Raw genomic sequence first — 12,590 nt, forward strand, 5'->3', positions numbered from 1 at the left:
AGGAAGCAGGATTAATCTATATAAACACACACACATATATAAATTTACATATTTCAATTGTATTTATATTTACATGTACTTCTATGTTTTCATATGTCGATTTTGTATATTTTTATATACACACACACACATACACACACACATATATATGTATATATGTATGTATGTGTGTGTGTGTATCTCTATATATCTGTACCTATGCATCTACATATATATATGAATAGCTGCCAGGGCAGGCGGGTAGCACGGGGCTGTCAGCCATCGGCCGATGCCGGACGCACCCGGAGGGCCAGCGACCCCCGGGAGCCCGGCAGAGGGAACGCCGGGCGTTTTGTGGGGCGGCGGGCCACCCCGCCGCTCCCGAGTGGCGGAGCCCTGGTGGGGACGTGTCCAGCTTTCCAAGCGATCGGTGCGCAGGTGCTTCTCAACCCCCAGCTCCGGTGAGATGCTCTCGGACCTGGGGAGGGGGATTGCCCTGCCATTCCCTGCCTCCTGCTTTCTTTCCGGTCCCTCTGCAGCACTTTATCTCCATACGCCTGGTTCGAATTAATTTTTTTTCTCCCCTAGTTGCTATTTTATTTTTTTTAATATTTCCCACCTCACGGGAGCCCGTTTGCTTTCTTCTGTAGCTCCCGCTACCCAAAATAGCGTTATCTGAAGGGAAAGCCGCCTTTTGATTATCCCCGTCTCCCCTTTTCTGATCTTCCACCCACCCTTTGCCCCTACGCCTCCCTCTGTTTGATTCCAAACCTTTGGTTGGTGTTTTAGTGTCATTAGGAGATTAACATCCCTGGAGCACCAGGGGAGGAGGAGGAGTAGGAGGAGGAGGGTGGAGGGGAAAGCGAGACTGCAGGCAGGAAGGCTGGCACGTTAACGCGAGTGAGACTCTCCTCCCGCCGTCCCAACCACTCCCGGCTCCTGGGTGGCAGCGAAGGGGGCGGCTGCCGTTGCGGGTTGTGGAGGGCGGCTAGCGGGTGTTCCCGGGACCCGCGTCCGCGGAGCGGCGGGGACTGCCGGCAGGCGAGTGGCCGCGGCTCCTGCGCACAGCCCCCTCTCTTCTATGAGCAGCGAAGTGGCAAAGCGGCAGCGGGGGACACCTGGAGGATCATTTCTTCCCCGGGTTTATGAATGGCACTAACATGGAGGAAATACCGTTTCAGAAAGTCGAGACCAAGAGGAAGAAATGCTGCCACTGCTGCTGCTCCCTGCCGGCTGCCGCGGCGTCGGGAGCGGGAGCCGGGTTAGGGGACCCCCCTCCCTTGCTGCTGCTGGATGCCATCACCTGCGAGGACGAGTTTGACTGCAAGGAGCTGGAGGCTCTCTTCCAGAGTTACAACCTGAAGCTAGAGCAGACGTCCACCCTCAAGGCACTGGCCGTCCTCATCGTGCTCACCGCCAGCCTAGCCCTGGTGGAGCTGCTCTCCGGCCCCAGCCTGACCATCTCCAAAGGTTCGCACCCGGTGCACTGCATCATCTTCCTCTCCCTTTTCATCGTCACCAATGTCAAGTACCTGCAGGTCACCCAGCTGCAGCAGATCGTCAAGCTCACTTTGCTCTTCAGCTTCACCTTCTCCTTCCTCTGCTGCCCCTTCTCTCTCGGAGCCTACGGCATGGAGCCGCCCAGCGCCCCCGAGCAGGGCATGTGGCAGCTCATGCTGGTAACCTTCGTTTCCTACTCGCTGCTTCCCGTCCGGACGCTGCTGGCCATCGTCTTCGGGCTGGTGGTGTCCGTCTCCCACCTCATCGTCACCGCCACTTCCGTCAGTGTCAAGCAGCAGAGGCTCTGGAGGACGGTGAGAGAGGCCGGGCCGGGCGCTGCAGAACCGCAGAGCCGCGCGGTGCCGGCCCGCCGAGGGGGAGGGAGATAGGAGAGGCGCGGAGCGGCCCCGGGCGGCGGCTGAGGAGTGCCCCGGCTGAGGGGAAGGGGCGAGCGCGTACCTGTGCTTCAGGCGTCTGTGTTTGTAGTTCCCGAAAGTTTCCGGGAGGCGGGGGGGGGGGGGGGGGGCGGGGGGGGGGGCGCGGATAGAGCGGCTCTGGGGAGACGGAACCTCTCGGCTTTGTCACTCCAAGGAAAACCGGGGACAGGGCAGGGAAGCCAGCGCTACCGTGCCCCACTCATGGGGCAAGCTCAAGAGCACCTCATGCACAGTCAGTGCAATACAGCGCGCACCAGTAACATCACCTGGCTCTGTTCAAACTTGGCACAGACAATAAACTGCATGAGGTAATAAGACCTCCACCGACTTGGTTCGTATCCTCGCTGTCTCAGCCGTGGGACGTTCCTACCTATACACAGCCCATCTGCGGGGGTACTCTGAGGAAACGATTTGAAATAGGTGGGACACTCGAAATAGGAACCCCACCTCGCTGCTTTCCCAGACAGCGGAGCATTCCCCCTTCAGCTTCCACAGGGCAGCTGCTGCCCTCTTTCCACAGACAGTACCTGCTGTGGCAGCGAACTTCCTAGCGATTCCCTTTCTCCTCTGAATTAATCCATCAAAACCTCCCTCTGCAGCAAGAATATTTAGAAACATGCTGCTGCACTCTCCCCTCCTCCCCCGAGGAGCTATTTATATCCCTGCAGGGCTTTCTCCGACTCTCGTGGCCTGATGGGCCGCACTGGCAGGGGGAGGTGGATGAGGAGATGCCTGGAAACGTGTAGGCTGGCAGTCGGGCTGGCAGGGGGAGGTGGATGAGGAGATGCCTGGAAACGTGTGGGCTGGCAGTCGGGGTTTGCCACTGAAGGCTCTATTACGTGGTGCGTGTGAACCACTGGGAAAGAGGAATTGAAAAATGTTTGTGTCCTTCCTTGCACGCATTGATTATGCCTGCCATCAGGAGAAGCACGTGGCTTCTGTCGTCCAGGTTGGTGTTAAACAATTTAATGCATAATTGAAGTACTTAGTACATTACTTCTGCAAAATGCTGGTATTATTCTCCATAAGTGTTGTGATGCTAGGACGTACACAGTTGACATGGGCATAAATACAGGACTGTACACCTCTGTGCCCAGAATTGTGAATTCCTGGATCCGTCTTCAGTGCCCACACAGACACACACACCCCAGGGTGATAGGCATGCACAGAATAGAGACACACAGGGACAATCACTGAGTGGGGTTACACTGAGACAAACAGGATTATTGATGGCTTCATGCTGCTGAGCTGGTGGACAAAATAAATTGTATATTTTGAAGGGGAAGAGAGAGATAAGCTGAGCTTTATGATTTACCCAGATAATCTGATGGTCTATTTTTAAATATGCGATTTAGAGTTTCCATGAGAAGGAGAGCTGATAAAATGCAGGAGCTCTGAGAGGACCCGCCCTAAAAAGCATCTGGAAGCATGTCAAAAACACTAGAATATTCTGTTTGAATAGGCTGAAGATAGCTCTTTTTATTGGAGTACCAATTAGTCCTTATGGGAGTCCAGGCTGTCCTGGCTACCCCGACACACAGGCAGACTTTCCTCGATGCCAAGCTGCAGCTCAGTGTGGCATCTGCTCTTCTAGATGAGTAACATAAAGAAGATGACAATAATGTCTGCTCACTAAATTATCTAACCAAGGTCATGAATGTACAACATTTTGAAGAGAAATAATCTTCTGTCTCTCTTCCTTCACACTAGTTTAACTCAGTTATTCATCAGGCAAGAAACTGGCTTGAAAATGCACAGAAATCATTGACTAACCTATGATGTATGTCTGTGTTTCTTCTTCATCACCATCTCCCCCAACCAGAGTAATTTCAGTGGTTTGTATGCAGTCTCCAAAGCAGTATGTTTTACTGATAACAGGAGGCAGAAACCAGCTCAGAGTCAGGCAATTAAAACTGGTCTGTGAACTTGTGTCATACAGAAATGCACACTGATTTGTGGCATATTGGCAAGGAATAAGTCTTCTGATTTGAAGGCCATCTCCATGTATGGAAGAGACTTTTCCCTTACAAAGAAGTTTTTTGCTTTTCCAAAGAACAACTTTGCAATGGTTGGAAGTTTAAAGATATGTAAAGACTGCATCATCTGAATTTTATTTGCTTGGCCTGAGAGTAGCTGAGCCTTTTTTTTAAGGGCTAGAATGGACTTTTCCTTGTGACTGGGATCTGCTTCCCAGACACCGGATATTATCATGATGGCCCCCATGCTTGTACACACAGCATGCAGTTGATATGTCAGGGAAGCAGGACTGCTCTGTGCAAAGCTGCAGTAGCATGAAAGGCTCTGTTCTGTTTCCCAACCCCTTGCTTCCTAGCCCCAAGCAAGTGGATGAATTTAAATTTTTGAGCAGATATCTGAAGTATCCAAAATTGCAGAAACGCCTGCACCAATCACTGAGATTGGTATTCTGTTAAAGACCTCTTTGATTTTTTTGTGATTCAGGCAGAGAACCAACTTGGAAATAAATTTTATTTTTGTTTAGCCTGAGCTTTAGGAGACTGCAGATCTAGTAACTTCCATTGACATTAAACTGGAAATTGGTCAGCACGACCAAATAGTTCATATTGTTTCAAGTTCAACCCATTAAAAAACAGGCATAGCTAAGTTAAGGGATTTTTTCCAAAGTGAGATTTAGATGCACATCTTCTATTTCACAAAGTCTGAGGAATCTCCATTTGCAAATCTTTGAATGCCAAAAGCCTCACTAAATGCATTAGTGCCAGGTCAGAACCTGAGTGTGCCCCATGGCATGCTTAAGACTTGCATTCTTTTAAATGCAAATTCTCTACATAGTAAAACCAATGCTTATTTTGGCAGAAGTTTGTCATGACTTCTATTGAGTAAAGCACATTTAATTTGCAAGTGACAGTTTTCTGACAGCACAGTATTGTCTGTGGAGATCATGCCGTGCCATGCCATGCCATGCCATGTCAGAGGTGAGGCATAGGTATGTATAAAGGCAAAAGGAGAGCAGGAAAGCAAGTACAGGGAGGTAATGAGAGTCAGGGGAGTAATGTGACAGAACTTGCCACTCAGTAAGTGTTTTTTTCATTAAATGAAAGGTTCCAATGTACTAATATATCCTGCTCATTTCTAAATAGAAATATAGTAATAATTATTTTATATATATATATATATATATATATATATATATATATATAAAGTCCAATCTAAAAAATATGCAAAGTACCAAAGTACTTGGGAACAATCTTGATCCCATTTGAGATCATGTCAAAGACATGCTGACTACACAGCTGATATTGCATGCCTTATCTGACATTGTGATAAGGATGTAAGTGGTATATATAACCAATAGCTTATTGATCATGTTAGTTGGACTCTCTCCTTTCCTTCGGAATAATGGAACAAAATGCTCCTGCCATATAAGGTGACAATGTATCCACAGATGGCTGAACCTACAAATGAAGTTTTAAAAGCTTGGACTTTTTTCTCCTTTTTTCTTTCATTTTTTTTTTTTTCCCCTCTACAGATTCCAGATATATGTTAGGTGCTTCAGAGCCCTTACAGAAATACAGAATCCTACCCAAAGGATCTTATTATAATTTTTATTGTAATGCAGCAAGTGGGTGTTAGAGACATGAGGACCAGATGGAGTAAGGAAGGCAAAGGCTGCTCATAGAAATTACTCAGTGGTGGCATATGCACTGTTTCATGTCTTATCATTAAATAACTTTTTTTGGCCCTCTAAATATTTTAGTTCCCTTTTTTAAAAAATATATTCCAGAAAATTAAAAACCAAATCATACACCACCAAAGTACCTTAACATATCACAGAAGTCTTTATGAAAGAGCAAATATTTCAGAAAAAAACCCAGAATTACAACATGAGTAAAAAAGAGCAGAAGAATAGTGCTCTCATAAACTAGCACAAAATTTTTTTCAGAAGTGTGGTAAAAAAAATGTAGGTTTCAGTTAGTTTGTTTGATTTGTCTTTTTTTGTTGTTTTTTTTTTTTTTTTGTTTTGCCTGCATTTAAAACTGATTTTATGTATATATTTATTTATATGTATGATAGCACTTCTGTGGATTCAGCAAGTACCAGAAATTTTAGTTGGGATTAGAAAGGCTGTGTAAAGGATAATGGGAGGAAATTGGTATAATTTGTTTTAAATAATTAATTTATTACTTAAAAGTTTATTTTATAATCGTAATTATTTGCAGGTTAGTGTGATAGTATTATAGAATATCACAAGGAATTTTTATGACAAAGTTAATCTGATTTCTGCTAGCGTTTAAAAGAAAATTAATGAACACATAACTGACAGAACTGATAATCTTCACACCTTTGTCTCTCACGTAGGCAGAATCTAGTAGCCTAATAAAAGGGCTTGTAAATCAAAGACAGCTCAGCTCCATTGCCATTATTATTCAGTGCAAAATTCTGTTTTTCTCCTTCATGCATATAAAATATGGTGAGGGACTCTACTAGTTCATTCTTTGTGATGTTTTTTAAATACTAGTATCAAGAATATCTCTAGAATTATATTCTCTATAATATTCTCTAGAATTCAGACATATCTATACACTAATAATCTGTTTGAATTCACTATTTTCCTCTCTTTCCAAAGATGGGGAACACTGTTTTTAGAGTTTCTCAATATCTGTATGTAACTCTAATTTTCATTTCATATTTAGTCCATATTGAAGGATTGTTAAAAATTTGGGGAGTTTCAGGTGTTTTATTCCTTTCTAATCAAAGTAGTTTCTTAATTTGTGGCATAGGCTTTGCCAGGTCTTGACCACAGTCATTTTATCTAGGGGCTGAAGTGTAGGATTTTCTATGGAATGTAGAGTTCAGGATCTTTGTTCACATAGAGATTATTATGATCTTGGCTTCCTGCATCTGCAGATTGCTGACACTGCTACTCTTTGTGGGTTTCCAAAAATTAACAGCATGCTGATGGTTCTGCATGCTTGAGAAACAAGAAGCCTTTGAGAAACTGTCAATAATCATGTGACTTGGAGACGTAGTCAATAACAGTTTATCTGAGAAGTTTAGTTGTTATTAATAGGCAAGATCCCATTACTACCGAAGAAAAGGAGGGCTTCTATTCAAAAAAGTATTAAAAAATAATAATTAGAAAACAAGCTAATACTGTTATACACTCAGTTTCTACCCACTTTCTTTGATGTTAGGCTCTCCCTTCTTCTGCTTCTCCAAGTTCTAAGAGTGGTGTCTTTAATTCTGCTGGTAATGTTGCTTACATTGGCAGCATCTGGAGTCTTTCACAGGAAGGAAGGGGATGTTCATGCTGACGTTGATATATTAATTTCTCTTCCTTTGTTGTTCCACAGCACCATGTTTCATCCAAATTTTTAAAACAGTTTTTTTTAATGTTTGTTAAATACTTGTTCTTTGTTCCCTTTGTTACAACTAATACCAGATCTGGTTATCTCCATGTTCACATTTCTTTAACGGGCCATTGGGGAGTCTTTTTTATAGCTATGGGTGTTGTCTTCAATACTAAGTCTATGCTGCACCTTTTGTAATCCCATGCTTGTACTCTACACCATGTCCTGTGTGTCGCCTTCTCAAGGTCTGCACTGTGTTTCCATAAGCCTACATTTCTGCATAGTGCAGTGTTATGTTTTAGTCATAAAACTGTTGTGCTAACATACAAATATAAACAAAAGTAACATAAATGAACTAGAGAGATCTGGTCAATTAGGGGAAAATGTATAAACCAGGTAAAACAATGTGCACAGAAGTTAAAAAAAAAAAAAAAAATCAGCCTGAGAAGCTAAACTTTTAGCCCAGAAAAAGTCTGCTATGTCTCAGTCTGGAGGCCTTGCAAAGTTAGTGCATAACTGTTGTAAATAGAGACAAGCCAATCTGAATTAATTAATAGCATAAATTTATTTTGCAATCGTGTAACAATTTAGAGTTCGAATTTCCCCAACCGCAGCTCAGTTGGGTCAGCCCACAGTCTACAGAGCAGCTCTGGAAACGGAGCCCGACAGAGTCAGTGCCTCCTTTGAGTTTTTGCACCCCACTGTACTTCTGCAGAGGGTTTTTATACTTTTTATTCCGCCTTTGGCTATAAGTCATTGTGGCAAGCTGCATATTCATGCAGTCTTCTCTCACAGAGAAGGCATTTTGGCCGCTGATGTCTTCTGAGCAGTAGATCATCAGCTAGTGATGAGTCCAGATGTCCCCCTCCTTGTCTTCCCTCCTGGTGTTGAGTCTGCGTCCCGGCCTCGACCCCACCTGCCCGTGATTCCCTTAGGTGTGACTTAATAGCCAGCTTTTTGCGGTCATTGTTTTCTGCTGGCTAGGGCTTTTAAAATGCTAATTAGGTGCCTGGCAACTTAATCTGCGAATTTCCTTTTGCCTTGGTTTTTCTAGTAACTCTAAAACATTTTGTGGCTACAGTGTATAACATTTATAACTATAACTTATTACATACAACCCCAACTGCACGAATTATACATATATAACATAACTTACTATAACTTTTATATAGCAGTAGCAATACAGTAAGAGCAATGGCAATACAGTATTATAGGTCTATATGGTTGCATTCCTTTTTAACGTGTGTGGTTTAGACTGTCTCCACATGTATTGCTACTGCTATTATTTTAATGTTATTAAAGTGAGCCCAAGGGTGTTTTCATTTCAAAATGGTAAAATGTTGTTGCCTAGACCCTAGTTTATAGCAAAACGTTGCATGTAATATTAGTAATTATGGACCGTATTTAACTTACATGCTTACTGTGTGGAAAAGTAGTTTTCACAAAGTGTTCAGAGTTTGTGCAGCTCTGAGCTCAGGGCCTGCCAATTTGGGGTTAAAGATTTTTGGTGGTTCTATGGGATAAGTTATCAAGGGTTTCTACTCCTTTCTTCCTTAATTTCTTTTTTTCTGAACATGTTATTTTGGATATATTCAAAGCTAAACCCCTATGAGAAAATGTTAATTGTAGGGAGTAGTTGCTCTTGATATGTTCTACCATTCAGGCTTCTAAATATTTTCCCCATTTTATTTCCCTCAGTTATTAGCATAGTGCAATGCTTTGCTAGACAGAACCAGTGTAATATAACAACTAGGTAGTGCAGATTTCAATTTCTTTTCATCTCCTTTAAGCACAGCCCTGAATGTGTGCTTGTCTGTACACAGGTGTGAAAAATGCCCATCACTTGGTTTTTAAAATTTATAAAGTTTAATAATAATAAAATGGTTATAAAAATAGTAATACAATTAGAGTAATAAAAATTTATAGTTAGAACAATTACAAGACAATAAAAAGCAAAGAATTACAGATGTCCAGATGCTCTCGGGCACTTAAGCCACAACAAGCGTGCCTTGTGAACAAAGGAATAACCTTAAAAGCAATAGCCTGTTGCATATACAAAACGCTTCATGATTATGCATATATTTTATTTAAAACAAGAAATTTGTCTGGTACTTGTCAAAAAGTTTCTGTTAATCCCCAGGCGCCTTCGAGTCCAAGTCAGGCTTGAAGAAGTTCGTTTCTATTGATAAGGAAAGCCATAAATTCCTCTCCTCTGGAAAATTTAGGGGTTTCTGTAATTGTTATCTTTGTGCAAAGAATTCCTTGATTATCTCATCTCTTTCTTGAGCTAGTTAAAAAGTATCTTGCATAGTATAGTTTCTATTTTAACATTGTGTTATAACCTAAAAATACATTCAACACACTACTTGAGAGAATTAATACAGCATAACTTTCCAACATTACACATATAATATTCATTGTAACATTTGCGAAAAGCCAATCATAAAATATGCATTTTTCACATGGGCCTTATGAACTAGAACAGAAATATTCTTTCTAGCATCTTATCTGATTCTGTCAGTTTAGATGCAGTGCATTCCTTCTCTTGCCATTCCAGAAAACATTAGCTAGCATAAAATAATGATTTCTGTCTACCACAGTTCATTATTGACTTTAACTTTCTCAGATGCAAAAGGTCATATATTCCTGGCTTTACATCTCTTCTTTGTGTTACCATAAAACGATTCAACATAATTAAATGCAGGTGACATGTATGGAAAACCAGAGATGAGCTAGAAAAGCATTGCTTCTTGTCCTTGTAAGTTCTTGGTGGTGTCAAGAGGGAATAATCAAGAGGGAGTAATTGTTAGAAAGAAAGTCTATTATGAGTGTGGAACAGGCATAGCTTCACACACACTTCATGTTCTGATTAATTTATAATGTTATAAAAAAATTTCATCGAGTACTTGAAATGTTTGTGTTTTATGACAGGAAGAACTCAGGCAGTATTATCTCCTATAAGACCCTTGATTTGGGAAGGTGAGGAAAGAGTGCAAGCAGAAGAGACTGATTCAAGTTTTTGAGCTGAGCTTTGTCTTTGGCGGACTATGATGGATGGGTATGAGTGACTATCAATGAGTAGAATGGAATATTTTTTTTTTCTTTTTTTCAAAATTTCCAAATTATGTGATTTTCTTTCTTACTTTCTTCCTCTGGGAAACTTTTCATGGAAGAAATTTGCTTTGCTTCAAATTTTTAAGATACATATCTAGAGGAATATGAGGAAACAACATAGTTACTGCTTTGATCAGCTGTTTATATTCTGCATGAATTTACCACATGAGCTGATTCCTGAAATAAAATCACCAAGCACTTTATATATACAGAAAAGCTGTTTTCTCCTTCAATATTTGAAATAATGAAAAATCCCAGAAATGTGGATCTAGTGTGTGGCTCTAAGGTGAGCAATAAAGTGCAAAAAAAACCCCCAAACCAAAACAAAACCAAAACCAAAAAACCCTCAAGAAAGTTCCTTCTTTAGCTGCGGTGTTCAGGAACTACAGAAATCCTTTTTCATCCAGAGATGTGTGTTGCAAGATGTGTGGCTAGTATGAAAAATGTTATAGAGCAATATTTCACTTTTAACATCACCTTTCATATATTTGTTCCGGAGCAGGATGTTAATTATTGGGTTCAAATGTTTGTGCATACTCTGGTACAACTTCATAGAGGTAAACATAATTAACTTTTTACAGTGGTTAGCATATAAAATTAGGGAGTGCTTAACTTGGCTGTTGTGGATTTTTTTCATAGGTTACTCATTCAAACACTAGAATGTAGAAATGTTTGTCAATTGTCATAAATCTCCTTATGATTACCTCTTAGAAGATGAAAGCAATTATCTATGCACACAAAATTAGAAAATGAAGTAACACTAATAAACACAGTTTTAAAAAGAGAGATACATAAAATATATCCTTAATTTGAGTATCATCAGGCTGGAAAAGAATATTTTGCTCGGGCAGGACTTATGAAATTTGTTCACAAGAAGTTCAAAAGAGGCCTATGCCTTCTAAGGACGTTCTTTCTTTCTTTCTTTCTTTCTTTCTTTCTTTCTTTCTTTCTTTCTTTCTTTCTTTCTTTCTTTCTTTCTTTCTTTCTTTCTTTCTTTCTTTCTTTCTTTCTTTCTTTCTTTCTTTCTTTCTTTCTTTCTTTCTTTCTTTCTTTCTTTCTTTCTTTCTTTCTTTCTTTCTTTCTTTCTTTCTTTCTTTCTTTCTTTCTTTCTTTCTTTCTTTCTTTCTTTCTTTCTTTCTTTCTTTCTTTCTTTCTTTCTTTCTTTCTTTCTTTCTTTCTTTCTTTCTTTCTTTCTTTCTTTCTTTCTTTCTTTCTTTCTTTCTTTCTTTCTTTCTTTCTTTCTTTCTTTCTTTCTTTCTTTCTTTCTTTCTTTCTTTCTTTCTTTCTTTCTTTCTTTCTTTCTTCTTTCCTTCTTTCCTTCCTTCTTTCCTTCTTTCCTTCTTTCCTTCCTTCCTTCCTTCCTTCCTTCCTTCCTTCCTTCCTTCCTTCCTTCCTTCCTTCCTTCCTTCCTTCCTTGGTATAAAATACAATGTAGCAAAATTAATTTTGAGGTAAATTTATCATTGTTCATTCAAAGGTGGAGGATGTTGGACTGAGCCTCATTTCACTTTTAAATGTCAAAAACCATCTCACTTCAGGGAGATTAATCTGATGTGTCAAAAATTGTTCTTGCCTGTAATAATTTCTTCCCAGGATGTTTTAACTAAACAGGTACATCATTTAATGGGAACTATATAGTAAGTCAATGTCTGTTTGTTTGTGAAATTACATGGAATAAGTAAAGGCAGTGTAAAGTTCTGACCAAACAAGCATGCAAAAGAGAGAAGCTCTACCAGGATCAAATTTCCACTGTTGCAGGTTGTCTCTGGAGTCTGCTCTGCAGACTCCTGGTCACTGTTGTTATGGCTGTTAAAGATTTGAGTGCTACTCTCACCTGGTATTATGGATCCCAGAGCTGTAGTGCTATGCTCTGGAAAGTCAGGATTACCCCTCATGAATGTCCTGTGTGACTCCTGGTACCACACCCTGCAAGCTGTTGTGCTGATCTCTCTGCTGATCCATGCTGATTTAGTGTAAATCAGCTGTCTCTGCAGGGGCTCTGGGAGTTGAACCCTATTTTAATTCCATAGTTGGATTAGCTATGATGAATGCTCTGTCATTCCTATATGCTTTGAAATATAAGGAATAATGATTCTTTTCAAAACAGAGAAACAAACTGAGCACTATGTCCATGTTCAGCATGTGAGTTTCCTCTTTCCTCTACCAGTTATGTAAATGACAGTGGTGAATGATAGCTGCTTGAGTTCCCTCAGATGGAAAGATTACAGCA

The 12,590-nt window shown here is 40.9% G+C and overlaps 1 protein-coding gene across 1 annotated transcript in view; it reads left to right on the plus strand.

The window, feature by feature from the left end:
• The first annotated feature begins 295 nt into the window (after positions 1–295).
• The window catches only part of ADCY1 (adenylate cyclase 1), a 161,197-nt gene continuing 148,902 nt past the window's right edge, over positions 296–12,590 (plus strand). Inside the window, exon 1 of the mRNA XM_053974169.1 lies at positions 296–1,793. Within this exon, the coding sequence (XP_053830144.1) occupies positions 1,140–1,793 (654 nt within the window). The 5' untranslated portion in view covers positions 296–1,139. The remainder of the gene's footprint in view (positions 1,794–12,590) is intronic.

This window comes from Vidua macroura, chromosome 1 (genome assembly GCF_024509145.1).
Source record: "Vidua macroura isolate BioBank_ID:100142 chromosome 1, ASM2450914v1, whole genome shotgun sequence".
Classification (NCBI taxonomy): Eukaryota; Metazoa; Chordata; class Aves; order Passeriformes; family Viduidae; genus Vidua; species Vidua macroura.